Here is a 27162-nt window from a genome sequence, read left to right on the forward strand (position 1 = left end):
TCACGAATGTGTATTGTTTTTACCAAATTTTAGGTCAGAGCAAAGCCGCCACGAAATCAAAAAGAGTTTAGAGGTCTATTTTTATTTTTTACTAGCTTTCCCCCCGCGGCTTCGCCCGCGTGGAATTTTGTCTGTCACAGAAAAACTTTATCGCGCGCGTACCTGTTTCAAAAACCGGGATAAAAACTATCCTATGTCCTTTCCCGGGACTTAAACTATCTCTATGCCAAATTTCATCAAAATCGGTTCAGTGGTTTAGGCGTGAAAGAGAGACAGACAGACAGAGTTACTTTCGCATTTATAATATTAGTATAGAAGTATAGATTTTAGTATAGATAAACACTAACGTACTAATTAAGTAGTATCTGAATAGGCCACTATCTGAAATGGTTAACTAAAATATACCCCTAAATCGTACTTACCAGAAGTACGATTGACGGCATAAAACGCCTGCCAAAAAAATAAACGTATTTTAAAACTATCAGGCTGACATGAGTCCTAGTAAGGGAAAAATTTTGTAAGAGCCACTTAAGTGGTTCTTCAAGTGACAGATTTGGTTGCTTAACCGACTATAGCTATAAAAATACTCGAACCTATTTAAAAATCTACATACAAATAAAAGCGAAAGGTGAAAACTGACTGACTCACTCATCACGAAATCTCAGAAACTACAAGTGATAGGGGTCTCAAATTTTGCATGGAGATTCCTTTTACAACGTAGGTACTCACTAAGTATGACGGGATTTTACAATATTCAACCCTTAAGGGAGTAAAACGGGATCCACTCGTACGAAGCCGCTAGTAGGTATATTGTATAAATGTATAACGTCTGTGATCTGCTATAGCTACTTAACTCATCACTCTATCTTTTCCCTGGAGAAGTGAACTCGAAACCTCCGTCAGATAGGTACTAGAAACCTCCGTCAGATAGGTCCTCGAAACTTCAGATTTCCTCTAGGGACTCAACTGAAAGTTTATCAAATATGGGGGGAAGAATCGAACGTCCCCGCACATTAATTTCGCAGGCAAATGATTATTTTGTAGTTTAGTTGACTGGCATAGAAATTATTGTTATTAGTAAGAGAATGTGTGTGTGTTACAGACATATATTATTACTAGCTGTGCCCGCGACTTCGTCCGCGTGGAATAATGACTTTGGGTAGGCACTTTTAATAATTTAGTCTAATTATTTTACAAATAGCTTTTGCCCGCGACTTCTCCGGAAACACATCTTCCATTAATTCTGTTATAGAATGCTTATGCGAAATTTGAAGTAGATTGAACGAAGGAATCTCGTTATCCCATACAAACTTTGCCCCCCCTTTTTACCTTCTTAGGGGTAGAATTTTGGAAAATCCTTTCTTATCAGATGCTTACGTCTTATAAAGAACACATCGTCCAAGTTTCAGGTCTCTACGATCAGCGGTTTAGGCTGTGCATTGATCCATCAGTGGCGCGCGCAGTACTTGATCATTATTTTGCTGCGATGATATTTTAAAACTGCGATATCTCCTAAGATATTTATTTAAGTCGAATGGTGTAAAGGGCAAGTATGTTTTAAATTAAATACTTGTGATGAATAACTTATTTATTTGGATAAGGATTAATATCATGTTTATGAAAAAACCTCCGCAAATAATGCATTAATATAAAACAGATTTCTTTTTGCATAAAAAGGGTTACTATGAGCCAACCTTAAAAGATAGACATATACTATCGGGGACTTTTTTTTAGAACTTTTAAAGGGGAACAATCATGTCATACATGATTTTTGCGAAACTTTAACCGTTTACGCAGCGTCAGCTCTCAAAAGGAAAAAAATCACTGATTTGAAACATTCTTCATTGGTCTTAGCGTGATGATATATAGCCTAAAGCCTTCAGGAACTAACGGGCTATCCAACACAAAAAGAATTTTTCAAATCGGTCCAGTAGTTCCTGAGATTAGCGCGTTCAACCAAACAAACAAGCAAACAAACTCTTCAGCTTTATAATATTAGTATAGATAAACTACACTGAAACTGTAATACTTATATCTACAACTTACAAATTTTTAAATCACACGTCTCGTTTCCACAAAACCTAACAGTACAAACAGTGTAACAAAAAATAAATAAACTTAACATAGTAACAAGTGTAAAATGAAATAAAATTCCTGAAAGAGCACGTTTCTCCAAATACAAGTAAGGAGAACATCTACACCACTACCTACATAACTTGTAGTAAATAAAGAAAAAAATAAATAAAGAAAATAGGAAGCGCTGGCGGCTGTGACACAGTCTTGGTTCATAGTACGGCTGACGACTTTAAATTCTTTTCTACTCGTACTTCAACTTGTTATTTTAGTAATCTAATATACTTATATAACTCAAAGGGGACTGACTGACTGACATTGTGATCTATCAACGCACAGCCCAAACACAAAATATAACAGAAGGTAAACTCATGTATGTACCTCGCTTTGCATACCTCTCTCACTCGCACGCTCGGCCGTCGCGCTAGGGTTGTCTTGTCATGTGTTGCGTTTATTTCGATAAGATAGAAAAATGTTACTCTTAATACTATGCAAGAAAGACAATAACAAATATCCACGTATACTTATTTATATTTAGTACGTTATTATAGTAATAGTTTGCAAACAAATACACGAGAAGGAAGTAGTATTTAGTTGAGTGACACTATTATCCAACTAATATTATAGGCTATAATTTATGACGATCTGTGACAAACTAAATTTCACGCGGGTGAAGCCGCGGGCAAAAGCTAGTTATCCAATAATTCCTAAAACCTCTCTAAAACAATTTGATATTCCTAATAATTGAGTTGGCTTTCAATTTCAATTGAAATTCAAATAAATAACTTACTTACCTCCCCGAATCAACTGGTAATTTAAAAAATGAAAATTCGGTATTTAATGATGAGTTTAAGCAACCAAATACCGAACAATTATAATACGACTTTTTCTGTTCACTCATTTTCTTCAATTTCGCAAAACAAAATAATATCATAGGCGGTTGACCGGCGCGTGACTCAAGTGAACCACAGCGAACGTGTGGCGAACGTCTGTCGCGCCACGTCGCGCTCGCATTCGTCCAAGACAGTCTTGCTAGAGCGGTGTCTATGTGTGCGTGGCTCGAGCGCGTTTAGTATGGAGTTTGTCTTCTGTTATATTTTGTGGCCCAAACCACTGGACGCATCGGGCTGAAATTTGGCATGCAGGTAGATGTTAAGACGTAGGCATCTGCTAGAAAGGTTTTTACGAAACTCCACCCCTAAGGGGGATCCACGCGTACTTACGAAGTTGCGGGCGGCCGCTAGTAACAGACATAAAATAAAATGCTTACATTGTTATTTCTCTTTGTTACAGCGATGCCTGACTACCAACGACTTGACATCGCTGGGCGTGGGCTCATGCGTGGGCACCGGCATGTATCTGGTGGCTGGCATGGTGGCTAGGAAGTTCGCTGGTCCAGCTGTCATCTTTAGCTTCATCATCGCTGCTTTGGCCAGCATCTTTTCCGGTAAGGATCTCGCCAAAACAACAATGTACCAAACGTGTATCAGCGGTTCTGGTACTCTTGCGCGAAAGACACTAGCGCAAAATGCCATTAGCGCGAATGGACGTTAGCGCGAAAAGACATGAGCGTGAAAGACACTAGCGCGAAAGACATTTGCGCGAAAGACACTAGCGCGAAGGACTTTTGCGCGAAAGACATACATTAAAATTTAAAGAAAAACTAATAAGAAAAAAATTTTAAAATTTTGCTGAGCCTTCACATGTCTCATAACATAATCATTTTTCCCTACCAGCGCTTCGAGACCAACATTTGGCAAGTGCTGAGAAGAAACCCCGCAACAAATTCACGCCCGTATTCACAAACGATGTTTGCTTAAGTGGAGTAGCAAATCGAACGCACAGCGTTGAATAGAGCTCTGTGATTGGTTCGACTGTCACCCTGTGCGTCCACGCACACTGTGAGACCTCATAGTAATGTTTGTGAATACGGACGTCAGTCACCACTCTGTCTGCCGGTTGAAATATTTCCCGTTATGATTGCTTTTGTCTATGTCATGAAAGTCCTGAAACTTATCAATTTGTGAGTGAGATGCGAGCTTCCCCTTTGTGTGAAAAGTAAATTATACTAAACCTCAGGGAACTATTCCAACCTACCATCTGGAGCTACTTTGAAGCCAGGATCTACAAATTAACCGACAATAAGTAGTAAAGGCCAAGTTTGTCCCACCGGGAGAGTTAAGACATTGGACCCGTGACAATATTAATCAAAGGCTATTAAGTTGCCGAAGCTAAATATCTTAAATTCAAACAACGGTTACACATAGAAAGAAAGAAAGAAAAAACATTTATTTGGTACTAAAAAATTAAAACATAATAAGAGTTTTAGTTAACTACCTATATGGAAAAAAATACGTGGACTACTTTTATAAATAGTTATTTTGCTAGCAAGATCACCCTGCTGTTTGACAGAGAAATTTTACTTCGCTGAAGGCAAAGGTTAATTAATTACTTTTACTTCACGATTTATCAAACGCAGGTAATTGATATTTATTAGCATGTATCTATTTTTATCTACATAATACGAGTGGTAATGCTTAATTAACGCGTTTAGAAACTTGAGTGTGTAACTAATATTTTAAGTAGCTCTAAGTAATGTGAGACGTGTCTTACAAGTGGGCGTCTCAATCAATTAAGTATTTGTATTTGAAAATTTTCACGGATTCGTTAATCTGCCTACTTAGGCTGAGTTGCACCATCTTACTTTAACTTTGACAAACGTTAAAAGTCTGTCAAACTCCATACAAAAAGCACCGGTTATCGTCATAGTTACCGTTAAAGTTAGGTGGTGCAACCCAGCCTTAGTGTACAATAAGAGTAGGCGCACACCGTTGATTTTTAGTTGGCCGATAGTTGTGACTGATTTTAATTTGTATGAAGAATCGGCCAAATCGAATCGGCGTAGTGTGCGCACTCCCATACATGCCCATACTGATCAACTGCCCGACTAAACTATCGGCCGACGAAAAATCAACGGTGTGCGCCTACTCTAAAGCTTCAACCACACCAACGTGTGCAGATCGCCATCGCTGATGAAATCCGATGTATGACATGTCGCGCGACCTATGACAGTTGACGCGACATATCATTGGCGTTTGATCGCGACGTGATCGCGCCGGCGATGGCGATCTGCACGCGTTGGTGTGGTTGAAGCTTTACCGCAGGTTAATTAACTCCCAAATTAACCGTCTTCTCACCGCGGGCTTGATTCAATTGTACCCAATAACGCAATTAATTAGTGTGTCGTAGTGCAAGGAATTGATTTACATATAACTATTGCATGACGTGCGATGAGCGAGCGTTTAAGAGGAAATTGATAATTCAGATGAATATTTTACCCCTTAAATTTTTGAAGTGACGTTTGGTGGAAATGTAAGGGGGTTAATAGACAGATAATCACACTTCACACTAATATTATAAAGGCGAAAGTTTGTGAGTGTGTATGTTTGTTACTTCTTCACGTCTAAACAGCTAGTGCAAATTTAATAAAATTAGGTTATTATGGAGTTAGTTGACACCCTGGATTAACACAATAAAGCTACGTTTAACCGCAGGTAACACAGCTAGTTTTAGCTATAGTTGGGAACTGTTCTTTGAATGCAATCTAATGCGTATAAACACAAATAAGCTGCTGGACGTGACGTCCTTGTACACGGATGCACTGTCTGGCACGATCGATGCCATGTCTCCGGACCGCACTGAGCACTTCGGGTTCACTCGACATAACATCAAAAAATCTCATTCTAAAAATATGGTTGTATTATATAAAACTAATTAATTTAAGATGTTTTATTTGTCCCTTAAATCTCGTCTGTCTTTTGGAGGTGACCTTATACATATAATTATTGTGTACATCGGTACGGTACAAAAGGCGGTACGGTGTTGATCCCTTTCCGAGTTTATAAGTCTGCTATGAACTTTTATGATTCAACTGTTGTAACAATCAATATTATAAAGTAGGGGATTATGAAATTATAATGTAAAAGTTTAAGATCCAAAAATAAAATTATGAATTAAGTTGAATTTAAAAATAATTTTATAAAAGTCAGTCTTATGCTTTCTGCGGATTTTTGGGTAATATCTGAAATCAATATTAAACGCTACCAAACAAATAAAAATAAGGAAGCTCTTGGCCTGTATTCCACCTGATGGTAAGTGATGATCAGGCCGCTAAGAAAAGCAAGTGATTTTTTTCATGTTGTATTGTCATGCTGTCAAAAGTTTTTTGAAATAAAGCCACCGACACCAAGCCGCCTGGATATCGGCAAGCTTGGTGTGTTTTCCTTAGATACTAAATTGTATTGTATTGTGTGTAAAACATCAATGCTAAATAATTTTTAAGTTACAGTAAAACTAATTGTAGTTACACTAACATCCGTATTCACAAACGATACTTGCTGTTTGTGAATACGCGTAAGAATCTGTACACGCTTACCTTGAAATAGTAATTAATACTAACACCATCAGTGATAAGACGTTAGACAAGGTTTGCATAGCATTATCAGTAATCAAGTCTCTGATTGCTACAGCACTAACAGTGATTGATCCTCACGCCTCATGTCATGGTATGGGTAGGTGATCCGCCATTGTTCTAAGTCTAATGATAATACCTACCTACCTATCATGATAGGATTAGTGTGCAGAGAACAGATATGATGACGATATGTTATATTTATTTATTAGGTACACCAACGATAGGTACAACAATACACAATATGTTAAAAAATACGCAAAATATTAGGCTAATTGCACTATCACTTAAAGGTATACACAGCTTGCAAGAAATATAAGTTGCTACTTAGCGTAAATGATGTTATAAGTTAAATTTTTATGATAAAGAGTCGGTTGCTGTAGCCTTGAATTTGGGTAGAGACATGAAATGCACGTCCAGGCCACTACATTTATTGTACACCTTACAGATACGACATATAGGAGAGTTGGCTCCTAGAACAGTTTTTCGAAAGGAGCGGGAGAGAGGTTCAATGGGTTTACGTGGTATTCGTAATGGTACTTTGAAGTTAAACTTCGCTAGCAAGGTTAGACTACGCATAAAAGTATAAATGCGTATGCGGATATCTTTTAACTGAAGAATAAACTTGTCATTTTGACATTTATTTCCCATACTGAAACTGTCAATGTACCAAACTTATCCTTTAGTTAAAAGTTATTCAACGATTGAAAAATCAGCCCTAATCGAATAATAAGTAGGTAACATTATTCCGAAAAGATTTAATCTTCATTTACCTACACGTGAACGGTTGGACCGATTTTCTTGATTTTTGATTTCTTGTCTCTATCCCGAATAGCAGAATAAGTATAAACCATTAGAAAATTTACGAAAAAATGAAATAAAAGAAAAACATTTTGTTAAATACGGACCTAAAGCCTAAAGCTACCCGTTCGACGCGGGGGAGGGCCGCTAAAACTTTTATAAATGTTTTACTCTATTGACCCATAGAGTCATAAAACTCCGTCATGGTCAAGGAAAATCGTTTTTTCTACGATCACCTTGAAATGGACGTATTGCGTAATAGTGCCTGTAATGTAAAAATAACGTACAAAAGTTTCAGCTTTCCTCGGTATCAGTTTATGAAAGGACTAGCTTTCCGCCCGCGGCTTCGCGTGGTATTTTGTCTGTCACAGAAAAACTTTATCGCGTCCCTGTTTCAATAACCGGGATAAAAACTATCCTATATCCTTTCCCGCGACTCAAACTATCTCTATGCCAAATTTCATCAAAATCGGTTTAGTGGTTTAGGCGTGAAAGCAAGACAGACAGAGAGAGTTACTTTCGCAATTATAATATCATACTATAGATAGTATAGAAGTATAGATTTATTGGCTCTATTAATAACACCGATGGCGACACTGTTCACGGTGATCGAACATGTGGTCTACCCGACCCCGACTAATCGTTTATCGGTGAATTTCAAAACTACCCGCAATTTTGTTTATTAAGGTAACTGTAATAGGTAGCTTACAATAGGCCTATGCCTACCCACTGGAAAAGACAATGTATTTTGGCGTAACTTTAATGATAATATATTTTCACATAATTACAATAGCTTACATTGTGAACTTTCACATTTTAACAAGTTTTTTTACAAAAAAGTAATAGGTAAATATCTATTTATATTTTTCTTGTAATCACTTTCATGTGTGTTTACACTGTTTACTATCATCCGTGAAATGGGCTTTGTTTTAAAAAACCACACCCTGTATAGTTATTGTGTTTTTCCAAGGCAGTGGGACAAATACAAGACTTGCTTGCTATATCGTTGGTGTGACAATAACAATGCTTAGGCTGAGTTGCACCACCTAACTTTGATCGTAATTATAACGATAACCGATGTTTTATGTATGGAGTTTGACAGATTTTTGACGTTTGTGCAAGTCAAAGTAAGTTGTTGCACCAACTTACTTTGACTTGCACAAGCCTTAAAATTAAATTACAAATGCTAAATCGTTGTTTCTTTCGCAGGCGCATGCTACGCCGAATTCGGCGTTCGAGTCCCAAACACGACGGGCTCGGCGTACATGTACTCTTACGTCACCGTCGGCGAGTTCGTTGCTTTCGTCATCGGATGGAATATGGTACTGGAATATCTGGTAAGTAAATAAATGTGTAAATAAAAAGATGTGAACTCGGCTAGAACATCATAGGTTGAGGTTCTATCTCCGGACAAAGCTAACTTGAAATCTCTTTTTTGGTAATTTTCTAGTTTTAAATCAGTTTGGTACAGTCTAAAGTATATTTATTTATTAGGCACAGCTACAGAGAACAAACAATAACAGTACATTTGACACACAACAACATAATACAATATGAGACTACACATTGTTATAGCAAAATAACACTTATCATAATTATTTTGAACATCTAAATAACATGCCGCAAGGCGCAGCATTTAGCTTGATATGATATTCATTTGTACAATTTAAGTTAAAAATATCCATGATATTACATCTTAAATCTGAACGTAGCCTTACATATTTCAACAAAATTTCATCAAACTTATGAAGGTAAATGTTTAACCGACCATTAAAAGTTTAACTCAAACCAGCTCCAACTAACGTAGAAAATAATGTTTTAATCGAATCAACAGATACGCCGCAACTCCGCAAGACAAATGGTTTTAAAAGTTCCATCGACAATGTAGAGACGACAGCTCATCAGACTGTACATTTTTGTAGGAAACTCAACCCTATTACAACTATTTAAGACCCCACAGTGTCTAGTTTGATGTGCATGATAAAAGCTTGGTAGTAGCTGTGACTGTAAGCCTTGTTTTCTTTCGAATATGGTGTAAAATCCTGTGGCGGTAAATAGTCCAGTAGAATTAGCTTTTAAATCGGAAATAATTCCTACAAAAGATTTTATTGTTTTAATGGCTTCATTGGTTGCCCATTAAGATTCTCCTAAGTTTTCGACTTCGACGGAGTTGTGCTTAAGTGGTGGGGGCCCCCGAAAGGGGCATTTTTTCGGTTTTCCGGTTATACCGCGTAAAGGACTTACCCTATCAAAAAGTGGTCTTCATGACGGTTGAAGGGCACTTAATCCTGCATTGAATAAGACCAAATTCATATGTTTTGGACAAACCGTTCTCGCGCTAAAGTTCGGCAAAGTAGAAAATATACGTATAATTAATGACCCTCTCCACGTCCAATGGTTGGTTACCCACAGGCTTCCAAGTCTTGAAAAGGGCCACCTCAACTAGTGTAACCCTATCAAGGCTTACGAGCTTGATGCGCCTATCCTTGTTCGTGCCAGCCGTTCCTTAACTGCGGTTGCTGCACCTCTTCCTGGCACTCACCTGAACTACTCTGTGTTACCTACTGTGGCTGCCCCTCTTCCTTGTATCCTCCTGCATGACTACGTTGCCTAGCCGTATGCCTGGTCTAAGGTTCGACGCCAAAAATCAACAACAACAAGTTCATATTAAAACGCTGAAGAGTTTTTTGTTTGTTTCTTTGAACGCGCTAATCTTAAGAATTACTAATTTGATTGAAATCATTATTTTTGTGTTGAATAGCTCATACATTGAGGAAGGCTATAGGATATATACAATCACTCTACGACTAATAGAGGCGAAGCAGTAAAGAAAAATGTTTCAAGCACGGGAAATAGTATTTAAACTATTTTCACTCGTACGTAGTTGATTTTGTGGCGTCGAACCTTGGACCAGGCATATGGCTAAGCGATGAAATCGTACAGGAGGGTACAAGGAAGAGGGGCAGCCACATTAGGTAACACAGAGTCGTTCAGGAGAGTGCCAGGAAGAGGTGTAGCAACCGCAGTTAAGGAACGGCTGGGACGAACAAGGATAAGCGAATCAAACTCGTGAGCCTTGTTAGGGTTACACTAGTTAAGGCGACCCTTTACAAGGCTTGGAAGCATGTGGGTAACAAGCCATTGGACGTGGAGAGGGTCATTAATTATACGTATATTTTCTACTTTGCTGAACTTTAGCGCGAGAACGGTTTGTCCAAAACATATGAATTTGGTCTTATTCAATGCAGAATTAAGTGCCCTTTAACCGTCATGAAGACCACTTTTCGATAGGGTAAGTCCTTTACGCGGTATAACCGGAAAACCGAAAAAACGCCCCTTTCGGGGGCCGCCACCACTTAAGCACAACTCCGTCGAAGTCGAAAACTTAGGAGAGTCTTAATGGGCAACCAATGAAGCCATTAAAGCAAAAAAATCTTTTGTAGGAATTATTTCCGATTTAATCAATTTTTGTGTTTAATTCTACTGGCCTAAAATCGATGCTCACCCGAGAAGATGCCTTTAAACTGAACGCTTAACTAACATCCTTGCATTAGTTATACAACTGAGCAGATGCACAGGGTGTAAACTAGAGAGCTATTGAGTTATTCACCAACTCGACACAAAAGACTGGTGCCACTCAAAATTAGTATTGACACTTATTATTTCTTTCGTCATCTGGACATGCCAAGAATTTAACGCTCAATTGGCGAAAACATAAAAGTGATTTACCTAATTCCGACGACATCATAAAGGTAGCAGGAAGGCGCTGGACGCAGGCTGCTACCAACCGGGCAACATGGAAAGCATTGGGGGAGGCCTATGTTCACAGTGGACGTCCTATGACTGAGATGATGATGATGATTTACCTAATTCATGTAAAAATCTTAGATAAGAACTAATTTGAGTTTCACCAATTGGATACACGTGTGTCCAGTCTCATGTGTCGAGTTGGTGAATAAGCCACATTTTTCATCCTTAAACTTTTTTCTTTATTTGCGTGGTTCCATCAGAGTACAATAGAATCACCCACACCTGGATTTTGTTAGAGCCTTGTATGGCTAGCGTGGGCAGCGAAGGCCAAATTTTCCATTTACCTCAGTAAATTGAAAGCACCTTGTTTTTTTGAGGTGACTAAATGCCATAATGATGAAAACATCTAAATTCAACGACTTGATAACGAGACTCAAAATGCTAAAATAATAGTCTACTTAATTCATATCATAAATTGTTTTCTGAGCTATTTAAACAAATACTGTTTTTTCTTCTATCAAATGTTTTGATTTTCATACAGATGAAAATGTTTTCAGTGGCAAATATCAAAGTAAAAAGCGACCAAACATTTTGTAGAAAAATAAAACCCAAAGCTATTTTTAACTTCAATCAAAACCTTCACCTTGTGTAAGTACCGTGTTGTACCCTAAAAGCTAAATTAATTATGAATGGGTTAACTTCCCACTTTCCCACTTCACTCACCGGTATTGTACAACGGTACATCAAGCTAAATACTGTAACACGTGAATACGTTATAGGTACTTGTAATAAGTTTATTTTGTTACAAGAATGTTACTGATATAGCTATTGACTATTGTTAACTTTGAAGATACTTCGTGCATGCACGTTAGTGCATTTGTACCAATGAATGTAATGAATGAGTATGAACTTGAAATTTGGCAATGTAAAAACCTGCAGTCTCTTTGAATGACGATAAGAAACAAACAACAACCAGGCCATTTGAACACTATTAATTTATTCGTTAAAGAAAAATAGATATTTTGTTTATTTTAAAATTGGTAGAGCACAGTCTGAATCTTGTTTGTACAGAGGCAAATTCGTCTCAAAAGCAAAAACAAATCCATCTCAATTACAATTTATTAGAGTGTTAACGTCTGTCTAATTTATCATTGAAATTACAATAAATCTTTTATTTTACCATCCACTTTTCCCTTTTATCCTCTAAGGACGTCGGCATAAATGTCACAAGTTATTATTACAAAATACATTAATAATTTCTTGTCCTTGGTATATTCTTTGTCGATAACAAGCTCAAAAGTAATATGTTTTTTTAAACAAACGAAAGAAAATAACACTGATATTGCATTTTATTAGGTACAACTTGAATTCTTATATTACCCTTTTGAAGGATTACCAATAAAGGATATTAAAAACAAATGCTATTGCTGAAACAAATATCCGAGATATCTCGAATAAAAATCCTTTTACAGTGAGCTCATGCGATGTTCTCGTATTTTATTTTTTAATCTGGCTATGACTGTTCATGTATTTTTATCTAAGAAGAGTTCGTTATAAACTAAAAAGACAGTCCCTTCGAGCATTTTGATGTAAAGGATGTTGTTGTAATGTTAAATAAAAACTTTTTGGTATTTTCTTTACAACACTTTTTGTGGTGTACGATTTTCGAAAAAAGTAACGTGTGTTCTATCAATCAGCATGAGATCACCCACAAAAACAAGCCGTATTGTCTATTGCATAAAGTTCTAATTCACGTTGTTTCTCACACAGATTGGAACGAGTGCTTGCGCTCGCGCATTGAGCGCTTGTTTCGACTCTCTGGTCGACGGCGCCATTGCTCGCGAATTCGCATCGGCTGTTGGCACTGTTTATGGTGAGTACTAAGAATAAGAATAAGAAAAACTTTATTTGACACAAAAGGAAAATAAAAAAAACAGAACAAAGGGACTTAAAACTATACATGCATATTTTGTGTCAAAAAGGCGCCCGCTCAGCATTAGTCGGGTCACGCGTGCATGCACGCATGACGCTAGTTTTCAGTGGGTGCCTCTCCTCCAACCTACCTTTTAAATTAAAAAAGAAAACGCTATCAAAACATTGACATTGATATCATTCGTTGAAGCTATTCGATCCATGGACAGTAAAAGTTCTGAACTAGCTCTGACATGACCTATTCCACCTCAATTAGCTTATAGTAGCAGTAATAGTAGCCCATGTATCTACATAAATGCACCACGGCAGTCTGAATACGAGTATACCTAGTAGTTAAAATATCAATACAAACTTGAAAACGGAACCATAGTTGGCGAGCGCCGATTTTTAATTAAAAATCTGTAACTTTAGTCACTGAATATTCACCTCTTTGACAAAAACTGTTTGTTTATTAAAACAACTGAGTTTTTGGACCGGTTCGCTTTTGATAGTATTTCTCGTATGTTTTCTACTTAATTAAAGGCTTTATTACGGTTTCGCTTTGTATTTGATTTTGTCCGATTGTTACTTTGAACTAGGTAGGTACAAAATAATTTTCTGAAGTGGCTTTTTTATGATAATTCGTTGTTTTATTTAAAAAAAAAATTCTTGGCCTTTTAGGCTTTTGAATAGGCCATTGTGTGGGAATAGTAATAATATTACCTACGTGTAGAACTTTTACCTAGGCTCATATGTTTTAGTAAAGGACTACCTAGGTAGTTTTTGAAAAAGTTACATATTTCAACCGAGACGTCAAATTTTACCTTAAAGGACCTTTTCAGAATTGTTACTTACATTCCAAAAGAAATACTGAATAATTTCGAATGAACACAATGAATCGATACCAATTGATAACAATCGACAATTAAGCACAACTTTAGCACCTTTTCTTTGAAAGTTAACAAATCACAAAATGGCTGAACAACTGCCTCAAAGAAACCACCGCTTTGGCATGCAACAAGTCTAGAGGGCTCTCGCCAGGAGAGCAGCTCCAACTTTGTCGTGGATTTGTTTAATGCTTTCTACTCGTATTTCATTCTTTGGAATCGGTTTGTGGTTTTGAATAAGTAGGAGTGGTTTTAAAATAATAGTTAAGCCCAGTAACTGAGAGTCGTAGTATAAATGAGAACACGTTGTTTTAATGCTAATTTAGTATTAGGTAAATTTTATTTTTCAATTGTCAACTCCATTTGTGAAGATTTTCATGCGTGTTTAGAAGTTTTCATGTAATATGAGGCTGGAAGGCCTCCTACTAGGTGGACCGACGATCTGGTGAAGGTCGCGGGAAGAGCATGGATGCGGGCAGCGCAGGACAACCAGGAAGACCTTGGGGAAGGTCTTTGTCCAGCAGTGGACGTAATGTGGCTGAAACGAACGAACGAATGAGGCTGATATTTCTGGTGAAGTCTATATGCGTTTTTTTTTTATTTTCTCAAAGAGCAGCTATACAAGTAAAATTACACTAATTATTCCGTGCCATTATAACGTCACAGCGACCACTTGCAATTCCTTTGAAACAGAAACGACAGTGCATAATATCAACTACCACAATGGGTATTAGTTGAATTTCACATCAGCGCGCTCGCGATTCCTCACAAAGGGATTGCTAGACACGTTCGCGCAGTGTCATTTTCGTTACACGCCTCTAAGTGGTCGTTACTTTTACCACTTCTCTACCATCTTCCATTTCTAAAGCTTCTACGTCATATTATTATTTACTTGGTTTCGTAAGAAAATACTTAAAATGATATTCTAAGCTAAAGTTATAACAAAGCATACGTTAATGAAAGAAGCGAACCCACTTAGGCTTCTCACGGGTGCATTAATAATTAATTATTACTTAATGAAGCTTCCGGGGACTGAATATAAGAAATATTAAAGTGCACTGGCGATTTTTTTCTAAAGGATGGTCATTGTGAGCTTCTTACTTTAACTTTAACAAACGTCACGTCACGTTATCATTTTGTTACAGTTGAAGTTAGGTGGTGCAACTCAGCCCTAAGGCTGAGATTGAGATTTATTCCTAAGAATATAGTAATTAAGTACTTTATGCTAAGTGTAATTAATAGGGGATCTACTCGTATTTAGTAGGTAATGCAAAATAGGAATTCTACGAACGCCTGTCACTCAACCTTTACCAATGGTTCAAAAGCTATCTGCCATCTGAATACAGAATCTATGTATGTTCTCGTATGTTACAAGCATTTCCTCGAAGCTTGTCACTCAAGCCACAATTTGCAATAGCTTAAAAGCTATCTGCGATCACGGCTTTCAACCCCGACAGTCAACCACTGGCTTTCAGATCCCAATCCTGATATCCGACAGACAGTGCACTGTACTGGATTGACAGCTTGACTGTCTTTGTAATACAGTAGTTTGTAGTCGGTTCAATCACTGAAGTGATAGCTTTGTTTGCACGTTTCAATTAAAGGTGAGTATAGACTTAGAGTATTTACTTGTAACAGATCAACGAGCCGCTCTATGAAATGTTAAGCTTCGCGCACTCATCATCATCATCTCAGCCATAGGCCGTCCACTGCTGAACATAGGCCTCCCCCAATGCTTTCCATGTTGCCCGGTTGGTAGCGGCCTGCGTCCAGCGCGTTCCTGCTACCTTTATGATGTCGTCGGTCCACCTTGTGGGTGCGCGTGAGTGCTTCGCGCACTGCGCGCGGTCTATGCACGCGTAGTGATCGCCATCGCAGACGCGATCTGCACGCGTTGGTTTGGCTGAAGCTTTACAGTGTATCACCCTTTCACGAACCAAACTTCGTAAATACCTGTATCGTGCCAATCGTAAGAACGTACAATAGGTACATAAGATATTAAAAAGTTAAAATTAACTACTTAGGTTAAGATTTCCGCTAACTCACAACTAGGGTAGTACTTGTGCCAGCGTCACTAAGCGGAATTCATAAGCTAAGTAATTGTATCTTTTGAACATCTAATTATGGATTTCCGCAAAGTAACACCTGATACTATTAATTATAAATTATACATTACATAGAACTGCTTTATTCTATACTCACCTTAATGAATACGTGGGTGAAACCCTATGGTTTTTTTAAATAATATAAAATACCAGTTTGACGGGCTGGAAGACGTAGCGTGGGCAGGCCTCCTACTAGGTGGACCGATGATCTGGTAAAGGTCGCGGGAAGAGCCTGGATGCGGGCAGCGCAGGACCGGTCATTATGGAAAACCTTGGTGGAGGATTTTGTCCAGCAGTGGACGTCATTTGCAGTGCCGTATTATCCATAAGGCACTTTAGGCCAGTGCCTAGGGGCCCACAATGGCCAGGGGCCCACTATGACCAGGGGCCCAGCACTCCCGATAAAAAAATAAAAATAAAAAAATGTTAAAGATTATTTTTATGCAACAAAACCACCTCAAAATTTCGCCTTATTTTGGTTTACACATTCAATCGTCATATTTTGATATTGTGGAACCTACGAGTAATTCATTTTCGTGACGTTGGCATTACTGCTTTGTTTACATGACAGGTCGACGGTCGACGCCCTTCAGAGGCTAAAAAGCCTCACTGTGGAGGCTAGGGAGAGGGCTGAGGGTGTGTTGGCTGTATCATTCGATATAGCCAACGCTTTCAATACCATCCCTCATCCCACCATACTCTAGGCATTTCAACATCACAGAGTGCCTCAGTACCTTTGAGCGCTGCTGGCCGATTACTTACGGGACCGCGAAGTCCTGTATGTTAACAGAGACGGCCAGCTCAAACGGCGCGGCGTAGCCAGCGGGGTTCCGCAAGGTTCGGTGCTCGGTCCACTCTTGTGGAACCTAGGCTTCAACTGGCTCCTCCGGGGCGTCCTTCTCGCGGGCATGAGTGTCACATGCTATGCGGATGACACTCTGGTCACTGCCCGAAGAAGACATTTGGGGCCGCGGCTCGGCTGGCGTCGGCGGGCGGCACATTAGTCGCTCGCAGAATACGACGCCTCGGCCTGAAAGTCGCGCTGGAGTAGACTGAGGCCCTCTTCTTTCCGGGGCCAGCGCGACCCTCCCGACGCGTTGAGGACGTTAGGATTGACGTCAAAGGCCAAATGAAATATCTGGGCCTCACGCTTGACGGGAGGTGGCATTTTAGCCCGCACTTCAACGGGCTAGCGCCACGCCTCCACAAGGCAGCCAGCGTACTGAGTTGGTTCCTCCCGAATTTGGGAGGGCCACAAACGAAGTGTCGTCGACTTTATGCCGGCATTCTGAGGAGCATGGCGCTGTATGGCGCCCCAGTCTGGGCGGACGCACTCAACAAGAGGGAGAATACTGCCCTTCTGCGCAGACCGGGCCATAGCGCAGAGGGTCGCAAGGACCTACCGCACGGTAGGGCACGCTGCGGCGTGCGTCCTCACTGGTACTCCTCCTTGGGAGCTAGAAGTTGGGGTCTTGTCTGTCATCTATCACTGGATGGCAGACCAGAAGGCGCGTGGAAAGCGCCCGGCCCCGGAGCGGTGCGGCGCCGTCACGAAGACATGACTCGCGCGCAGTTTGGCCGCCATTGGTCCTGTTCTGGACGGTACGACCGCACGGGTTCCTCACGTTCCGTCGGGCGCAGGTGCTGACCGGGCATGGCTGCTTCGGTTCGTACCTGCATAGAATCGGGCGACAGGAATCCCCGTACGTGCCACAAATGCGGCGCGGCGGATGACACGGTGCAGCACACCCTCGCGGTCTGCACAGTCTGGGAGGAGCAGCGCCGTGTCCTCACTGCGGTCGTGGGCCGGGATCTTTCGCTTCCGAGCCTGGTCATCGCCATGCTGGGAAGTGAAGGATGCTGGAAGGTGGTCGCCTCCTTTTGCGAAGAGGTCATCCTTCAGAAGGAGGCAGCGGAGCGCGAGCGGGAGAACGATCCTCTCGCCCCATCGCTCCGCAGACGGAGAAGGGGCCGGAGAAGGCGGTTGTACGACCGTTCTACTCTGCCCCCAGGTGGCGGCCAGCAGGCCGGGGGTGCGGGGGCACCCTTGTCACCTTCGTCTGACGGGAACGGTTTGGCGTTTCGGGCATTCTCCAGACCCCCACAAGGGGGGCGTGTAGGGTCCGCCGTGTAGGCGAGCTGTCGCTTTAGCTTCGTGTCGCGGAAGTCTAAGGCTACGGCCGGATACTCGCGACACCCCCACTCGGGCTACGACGGAACGCCGCGGAGGTTTTAGTAGGTATACCCCGTCCTTTTCCCTTATTAGGGCGCCGGGAGTCCCACACACCACCCTGTCCCCCGGCAGTGGTGACGGTACGCAAAGCATTTCCTCCGCGACAAAAAAAGGGGGGCCCAAAACGAGCTGTGCCTAGGGGCCCCGAGATGGTTAATCCGGCCCTGGTCATTTGGCTGAAACGAACGAACGAACGAACCAGTTTGACAAAATACCACAGTGGAGTAAAATTACGCTGATATTACGGAAATACATATTTGAAGCCGTTTCATTTCCCTCAATTTCTATAGAAACACAAGTTTTTAGGTAACATGCCGCTAATTAAAATCAAAATATTTTTGCAAAGTTTTCAAGTATTAATTATTATTTACAACTTGCATTCATTACATTTCATTTCGAGTTTTGATTGGAAACTGAAGTTGATTGAAGTTTTAACCAGTCTCTTTACAGTTTCAGCTGGAACATTTTGAAATACGTTTCACCCTAAAATTGAGAATTCCGTCAGGTTACTCTCTTTTTTATCGACAGGAAAATAAACTAACCTAACCCACTGTTACTTTACAAGCTCACGCGATATTGTGTGGCTATACTAATGCTTCAACCACACCAAAGCTTGCAGATCGCCATCGCCGCCGGAGCGATCACGGCGCGATCATAATCCAATGACAAGTGACCGGCCTATGACGCGCGACCTGTCATTGGCCTTTGATCGCGCAGATGATGGCGATTTGCACGCGTTGGTGTGGTAGAAGCTTTAACGTCTGGAAGCTGGAAACATCGAATTTTTGGATCGATACAGTTTATTTTGCAACTTATTATTGATACTGTGTGATAGAGCTTGTGGAGCGCTTTCAGGATCAGTAACCAGTTTTTTGATATCTTTTACAGTTTAGAAATAATCTAGTGATATCACTTATCGTTTTCACCCTGTATTATAAACAGACGGAGTTCACAATTTCACGTTGACTTACACATACTGACTGTACTGTGCCTTTCCAATTTGCAATCCAATTCGCCGCTGCAAGCGCTGTATTATCGAAAGTAGATCCTTAATACATCGTTGCAGGTCTTCTGGGAAATTGCGCTGTAATCAGCTGGCTCTAGGAATGCCTCATCAGAACCCTTTATACCTTACCTTATCAGGACTCTTTATGCACTCTATACTGGATTTATCTGTATTTGTAAAATTAGATATTTTCCCGTTATTATTTTATGATTCTAAAGTTGTATTGAAAAATATTAACCGAGCTTCAGTTAAATACGGGGATTATTGGATTCTTGATAAGTAGTTTTGGATGGTGAAAACTTTCAGTTTGGTGGCGTAATGAAGAATGTTCACTAATTTTGTTTTTTAGTTTTCTGTATTCTCTGTTAAAAATAAAAAATACACGTGAAAGAATTATTTCGATACGTCAATTAGTTTCCAAGATATTGAATTTTAAAAGTGCGGGCGGCGGCCGGCCCGCCATTTTATGCGCGTGACGTCATATTACAGTGACTGGCTCATATTTGTATGGGTGGAATCTTGCAAGCTGAATTAAGACCTACTTCCAGGCAACCGATTAAGCTGAAATTTCGCAAACACATGTGATTTGGATGACCATGCAATATTATGATGACATGGAGCTGATCTGATGATGGAGCTGGAAGGTGGCCATAGGAACTCTATAATTAACGACTTAAATGCATCGAGTTTGGGCTCGTTCGTTTTGTATTGATGAGTATTTTAATTCTATACATATAGTAATCGGGGTCTCATGATGGAGCTGGAAGGTAATTCGCAATAAAACGACACATTCGCATCAAGTTTGGGTTTGGTTCAATTTTAATTTCTGTTATGGGTCTGGGTGTTATTATGTATAATAAGTTTGTAATTACAAAAAAAAAATATTTGAGTATGTTTATATCCGTTTTCTAGTGAGCGGACGCTGTGAATGTACGTCACACGGGGTCACGTGACCGTCGGCGGGACTCAATATTTAAGCGAACTTTGAATGCCTATAAAATCATAACTACTGGGTATTTTTGAATGAAATAAAAACTAATGTATTTGTAAATGTAAAAGCTTAACAGTAACATAGGTTTCAAGTGATTTTGCATACCTAGTAACATTCTCAAACTTATAAAGTAATTTTATTTTAATGAATATGGTAGTATGGTATGGTTTTAATAATATAAGGTCTTCTCTAATGGTTTAAGGGCACAAAAAAACCTTTTGCCGTTCATCCAAAGCTGTCGTTTTTTATCTTAAATGAAAGTACTCGTTCTCTCAAAACATAAAAGGCCACCTTATTTAGATGTAAGTATGAGATGTCACTTGTTCTCGTACCTAACGCAAGTAAGTAGCAAAAACCAAAACTAACAACCCAGCATTGATAGTAGAACCCTCCTGACAATGTCATAGCTTTGACTGTTCAGTGTAGGTCATCTATATGCCGGGGGTAGATGTCGCTAATGACACCCAACCAGTCACTCACACCCCTTTGACAGTTGTGACAGCATATCACACATTCAATTCAAAGCGTTTCACAAATAGCGGATATAACGCAGCGTGACATCAGCGCAGCAAAACATTTGCTATCTAACAGAAGTGTCGCGATGCGAAGTGACGGCTGCAAAATAATTGAAAACGTTACGCCGACTGTCAGTTGTTTCTTTTCGTATAAAACTCTTTTCGTTTTTAACTCTTTTCTAAAACAATTGAATATCGCCACATAAATTATATTATTTTCTCAAAGCGGTTTGAATGATCTTACTTGAGCATCAAATGTAATCCTCCAAATCAAACTACTTCGACTTTGACGGAGGAGTACAACTGCCATCTACAACGTAGGTGTAACTACGACACCAGAATTTATAGCCATTTAGTTGACGTGAAACATTTCTATATTACTGCTGAAACTGCATTGTCATGTTGTTTCAAAAACAAATTAATAATGTTTCCGAGAGCGTTCTCGCGAGTGTATAGAAAAGTAATTGAAATTCAGTTGACCGAGGCAGCTTAGCGCCAAAAGTTGCCGAATAGTTCGCAAGCGCTCTCAGAACTACACTCAACTATCTGACACTTGGACACTTGTGCGTGAGTAATGAAACATGTTTGAAGTTGCAAATAATAAATATTATTGTAGAGACTTCGTTTTTTGCCCGACGGCGCTAGAATACTTGGGGCTTATTACAAAAAGTTAAACGGACTTTGAACACTTATTTTTTACATTTACATCCGTATTCTTAAGTGAAGCAGCAAATCGAACACACAGCATTGAATAGAGCTCTGTGTTTGGTTCGTTCACGCGCACTGTGAGACCTCATACTTATGTGAAAACGGTCGTAAGTGAACGTCATTTTAAACACGTGTTTAAAATAAGTTTTTATATGTAATTTAGGTACTTAGGTATTTGGTATAGCCTAAATAGTGTGAGGGGGTGTATGCCGCATCCTCCGTTAAAATAAATTGAGTCCCACCTGAAAAGACTGTTGAACCGATGATGGTGATATTTGATATTAGATGACTGGATCAGAAAAATCTTTGTAGTTTAATTTCATAAATTAAATCACAGTCTTTGTAAATGCAGATTAAAACATTAAAAGTTAAAACGACTGTCAAAGTGTCAACCCTAATGCTCATGAAATGTAAATCATGTAAATTGTAAATGGCTTGCCTACCTACTCGGGGAATTGTCTGTTCTAACTACTATGCTAATGACCAAATGAATTAGCTTTTAAAAAGCAGCCTTGGTAACAAAAACTAGGGTAGGTACACTTCTTCACTAACCTACCTCAAAACGATTTTGTATGAATACCGAAATTAAACATACAAAACTGTGTCATTAGGTAGCTGAAATGAGTTATATGTAGGTAATAGGCATTCGGGCACTGAGTAGGTACCACCAGAGAGTGGTGACTGAGTTTATTGCGGCGCTTCTTCTCAGCACTTGCCAAATTAATGTTGGTCTCTGTTAGGGATATATTATGTCCGCTACAGAGCAATAAACACAGTGGTTGGTAGTAACATAATAAATATATTGGTATCAAAGCACACGTAGAATATTTACAATAGAGAGTTCGGCACAGCCATTACACAGCTAAAAAACAACATCACATTTGAATATAAATGACAGTTCTATCATAGCGGTTCCAGCTAGCCAGCTCTACGTTATACAGCATGAAGGTGCTCATCAACACACCCCCTCAACTCATGCTTTATACAAGGCACTAGAGTACGCGCAACCCTAACCCTTTACTCAGCAAGTGATGCCTTATACGAGGCAAAGGTTTGGTGAAAATATCTGCCAGCATATTTTCAGTTGCCAAATGTTCTAAAGTTATCGACTTATTGTCACGCAGCACATCCCTTATAAAGAAATGCCTAATGTCGATGTGCTTACTTTTCGCGTGATAAACACCGTGATCTTCAGCTAGACAGATAGCAGCCAAGTTATCAGCATGCATGCTTACCTTAGACCAATGGTGAAGACCAAGTTCCTTCAGTAAGCCATTCAAATACACTGCTTCTTTCATAGCTTCCGCTAAACTTACAAATTCAGCCTCACAAGTCGACGTCGCAACGATGCGTTGCTTTTGTGATGCCCATGAGATACCTGCTCCGCCTAAAATGAAAACATAGCCGGTAAAAGATCGTCTATCTGTTTCACAGTTACCCCAATCTGCATCCGCATAACCTTGAATGCACTTACCCATCGGTTTAAATGTTAAACCCTGAGTAATCGTACCTTTTAGGTACCTAAGGATCCGCTTTGCAGCTCTCCAATGAGTTTCCTGAGGATTCTCTGAAAATTGTGCGAGTTTTGCCGTCGCGTTCGCGATATCTGGTCTAGTCGCTACGCTCAAGAACATAAGTGCCCCTATGAGTTCTCGGAACGGAAAAGACTTTCCTCCTTCATCCTTCTCTTTGCCACTCATAGCTATCTTTCCCATCTCCATTGGAGTTTGTACAGGATTACAGTCCTCCATGTTAAATCTCTTCAAAATGGTCTTTACATATCTCTCCTGTGACATGTGATATTCATTACCATTTTTCTTTATGTCGATCCCTAGACAAAAGGTTGCTTGGCCAAAGTCCTTTAGTTCAAACCTCTTTGCCAGTTCCTGCTTGAATTTATTTATGGTTTCTCTCTTGCGTGAAGCAATTAATATATCATCAACATAGATAACGACAAATAGGTCTGCTCCATTATTGTCACATTTATGATACATACAAGGTTCACTCACTGTTGGTCTCAAACCCATTTCTCTAAGTTTCATGTCCAGCTTCATATTCCACTGTCTTCCAGCTTGCTTGAGACCATTTATAACGACTTCTTCAAAAGACAGGTGTCACCCCCTGCTTTCATATTCTCAAGCATTTTCACAGCTCTTTTGCCTATTTCGCTTTTTCTGCCATCCAAGCTTATCAGCTTTTCTAAACTTTCTTTCAGCAGTTCTGGAATTCTCATATAAATATTCTCATCAAGATCTCCATTTAAATAAGCAGTATTTATATCTATCTGATCTATGTCCATGCCCATTTCAGCTGCTAAAGCAATCAATAGACGAACCGTTGCTATCCTAGCAACTGGGGCGAATGTCTTGAAGTAATCCAGACCATGTTGTTGACTATATCCTTTCGCGACAAGCCTGGCCTTCTTCTTTTCTGTTAAATCAACATTTACCTTCGTTGTTAACACATATCGACATCCAATGACATTTCGATCAGGTGGTTTCTTTACTATTTTCCATGTATCATTCTTCACTAAACTTCTTAACTCTGATAAAATTGCTTCTTCCCATTTGACTTTTTCATCACTTCCCAAAGCTTCCTTCAAAGTTGTCTCAATAGCTCCAGCAAAATCATCACAGTCACCATATTCTTCTTCCTGTGACTCACTGTCACTATTCTCTGTTTCTCTAACTTCAACCATATTAAAGATTTTTCGGGGGCGCCCAACGTGTCCTCTCTCAATCCTAGGTCTTCCAGGGCCTCTTTTCAAAGTGATATTCCAGTCAAATGTCTCATTTCTATCAGTAGTACTAGTAACTTCCGTATCTTCTGTGTTTAGTTCGTTTCTGAACGGTACATCTTGAGATCGATCTATTGGCACTTGAATATTCGAAGGTTGATCACTAAAGTGTGAACTACATTGTCTGTTGGACAATTCAAACTCGATAGTCTTCCTTTTATCAACACTATCTTGTTCACATTGCAGCTCAATAGATGGTTCTTTCAAAACTTCACTTTCAGTTTTCTTATCTTCCTGAAACTTGACGTCTCTTGACACCACTATTTTTCTTTTCTCGGATATCCACACCCTATAGCCACCAGATTCAGCCGGGTAGCCCACAAAAATGCCGGGAGAACTTCGTGCTGCGAACTTATCCTTTCCTGGCTCCTTTTCCAAAACATGAACTTTCGCACCGAATGTTCTGAAATAACCAATATTTACAGGTTTATTAAACAATTTTTCATATGGAATTTCTCCATTCAAGCTGCTAGTCGGACATCTGTTACGCAAATAACACGCGGTTGCAATAGCTTCCGCCCAAAAACTTGCTGGTAGACCAGAGGATAATAACATACATCTTGCCTTCTCCAGTAAGGTGCGATTCATCCGTTCTGCAATTCCATTACTCTGCGGTGAATACGGCGTAGTCAACCTCCTTTTTATTCCATTTTCTTGTAAAAATTTCGAAAAATCACTATTCACAAATTCCTTGCCATTATCGGAATGGAAATATTTTATTTGTTTACCTGTCAAATTTTCGATCTGACATTTAAATATTTTAAACTTTGACAAGACGTCACTTTTATTTTTCAACATAAAAACTTCACACCAACGAGTACAATCATCAATAAATGTAACAAAATATTTGTTTCCCGCATTTGATTGAACTCTCATTGGGCCTACCACATCAGAATAAATTATTTTTAACTTTTCGTCACATGGCTGACTGGACTTCACAAAAGGCAACGCAACCATCTTTCCCTTAGCACACACATCACAATCGCGCAATTCAGTATCAGACTTGGTGGCGTCTATACCCGATTTCTTCAGTACTTTCATAAGATCCCTAGCATTCAAATGTCCCATACGCTCATGCCATCTACACAAATCCACATCCTTATCTGATACTACAGATGCCGAAGCATCCTGCTCTCTCAGGTAATACAAATTACCTCTACGATCAGCAGTCAACTTAACTTCACCATCCTTAGTTGCATATGCTACATCACGTTTAAAAGTGACTATACAACCTCGATCAGTAAGTTTAGAAATCGAAATTAAGTTACTACGTAGATCAGGAACTAACAACGTATCTTCAAATTGGATTTTTCGCGTAATATCATCGTTACATGCTAATATCTTGACAGTACCCTTACCTTGCACGGTTGTCAAAGAATCAGTGGCTAATTTCAATTGTTGGTTACTTGGCAATATTTTATCAAACCTGCTTGCGTTGTTACACATGTGCGAGCTGCAACCGCTATCAAACAACCATTCCTGATGAAGACGCTTGGAATCAATAGCTAAACAGTTATCTGAAACATGATACACAGTTAAAGCTTCATGTTCTACAGTCGAACACGACTCAACGCAACTAGATTCTGAAGGTTTCTGTTCTGAAGCCTGAGAAGACTTCTTTTTCTTGCAATCGGATGCCTTATGTCCAAAGTTATGACATTTGAAACATTTATACTTAAATTTTGTTTCAGGTCCAGTCCCATTCTTCTTCTGATGTTTATTTATATACATAGCTCCTTCTATCCTCTCAACTTGGGTATTGCCTCTCGAACTGTATTCTTCGATAATTTTCACCCTAAGTTGTTCAGGATTTGGCAGCTCGTCTCTACTTTCAATGGCGCATCTGAAGTTCTCATAGCTTGCTGGTAAACTATACAGCAACATAATCGCTAAAAGATCATCATGGATCACGATGTCCATTTCTTCTAACTTATCGACAGCTTCAAAAAATAAATCAAGATGTTCGCATACGTTCTGATCCTCACTCATCTTGTGTAGCATGAGCCTTTTCATCAGGGTCGCTTTTTTCGCAGGTCCACGTGATACGAACAGACTCTCTAATTTCAGCCAAACCTCTCGTGCAGTCTTCAATCTTTTCACATGATGAACAACACTCGGATCCAATGACAAAATCAACTCCGATCTTGCCTTTCTGTCAGCAAAATCCCATGCTGTTGATAATGTCTCATCCGTGGGTTTTGACTTTTCTCCACTTACATATTCCCAAAAATCATTTCTGATCAATAGGGCTTCTACTTGCACTTTCCAACTATCATAGTTGTCTTTTCTCAATAACTCAATACGTACATTCGACATTCTGTTCACGTCACTTTATACGAAATTATTTTCACGACAAACTATTTTAAAATGTTACTTTGCTCTGGGGCTCTGGGCCCATAACCCTTGTTAGGGATATATTATGTCCGCTACAGAGCAATAAACACAGTGGTTGGTAGTAACATAATAAATATATTGGTATCAAAGCACACGTAGAATATTTACAATAGAGAGTTCGGCACAGCCATTACACAGCTAAAAAACAACATCACATTTGAATATAAATGACAGTTCTATCATAGCGGTTCCAGCTAGCCAGCTCTACGTTATACAGCATGAAGGTGCTCATCAACAGTCTCGAAGCGCTGCTCAGGGCAAAATATTATAGACATGTGAAAGCTCCATAAGAGCAAAACTTCATTTTTTTATTAGTCTTTTGTTTTTATTTGAATATTTAACGATTTGTAAGCACTAGGGTCAGGGAGGCAACAGTGACTCACTTTTTTTTCGAAGCTTAATAAAAATAGATATCGCTTTAATATTGGCCTAAAATTTGCTCACATTTTAGATACACTATTGAACTGTAACTGAGCACTCATGATTCTACATTATTTACTACTTATGTCAAAGTAGGAAC

The 27162-nt window shown here is 39.5% G+C and overlaps 1 protein-coding gene and 1 long non-coding RNA gene across 2 annotated transcripts in view; one reads left to right on the forward strand and one right to left on the reverse strand.

Moving 5' to 3' along the window:
• Positions 1-3212: 3212 nt before the first annotated feature.
• The window catches only part of LOC135087060 (solute carrier family 7 member 14), a gene marked incomplete at its 3' end in the record, with an annotated part of 134445 nt that continues 110495 nt past the window's right edge, over positions 3213-27162 (forward strand). Inside the window, exons 1-4 of the mRNA XM_063981907.1 lie at positions 3213-3218; positions 3367-3520; positions 8555-8682; positions 12866-12956. Coding sequence (XP_063837977.1) covers positions 3213-3218; positions 3367-3520; positions 8555-8682; positions 12866-12956 — 379 coding nt within the window. The remainder of the gene's footprint in view (positions 3219-3366; positions 3521-8554; positions 8683-12865; positions 12957-27162) is intronic.
• LOC135086885 (uncharacterized) lies at positions 22231-23530 on the reverse strand. Its single transcript, XR_010260623.1, has 2 exons — positions 22926-23530; positions 22231-22838 (listed from the first exon to the last, which is right to left on the reverse strand). It is a non-coding gene; the product is annotated as an uncharacterized LOC135086885 (long non-coding RNA).

Source organism: Ostrinia nubilalis, chromosome Z (assembly GCF_963855985.1).
Source record: "Ostrinia nubilalis chromosome Z, ilOstNubi1.1, whole genome shotgun sequence".
Lineage (NCBI taxonomy): Eukaryota > Metazoa > Arthropoda > Insecta > Lepidoptera > Crambidae > Ostrinia > Ostrinia nubilalis.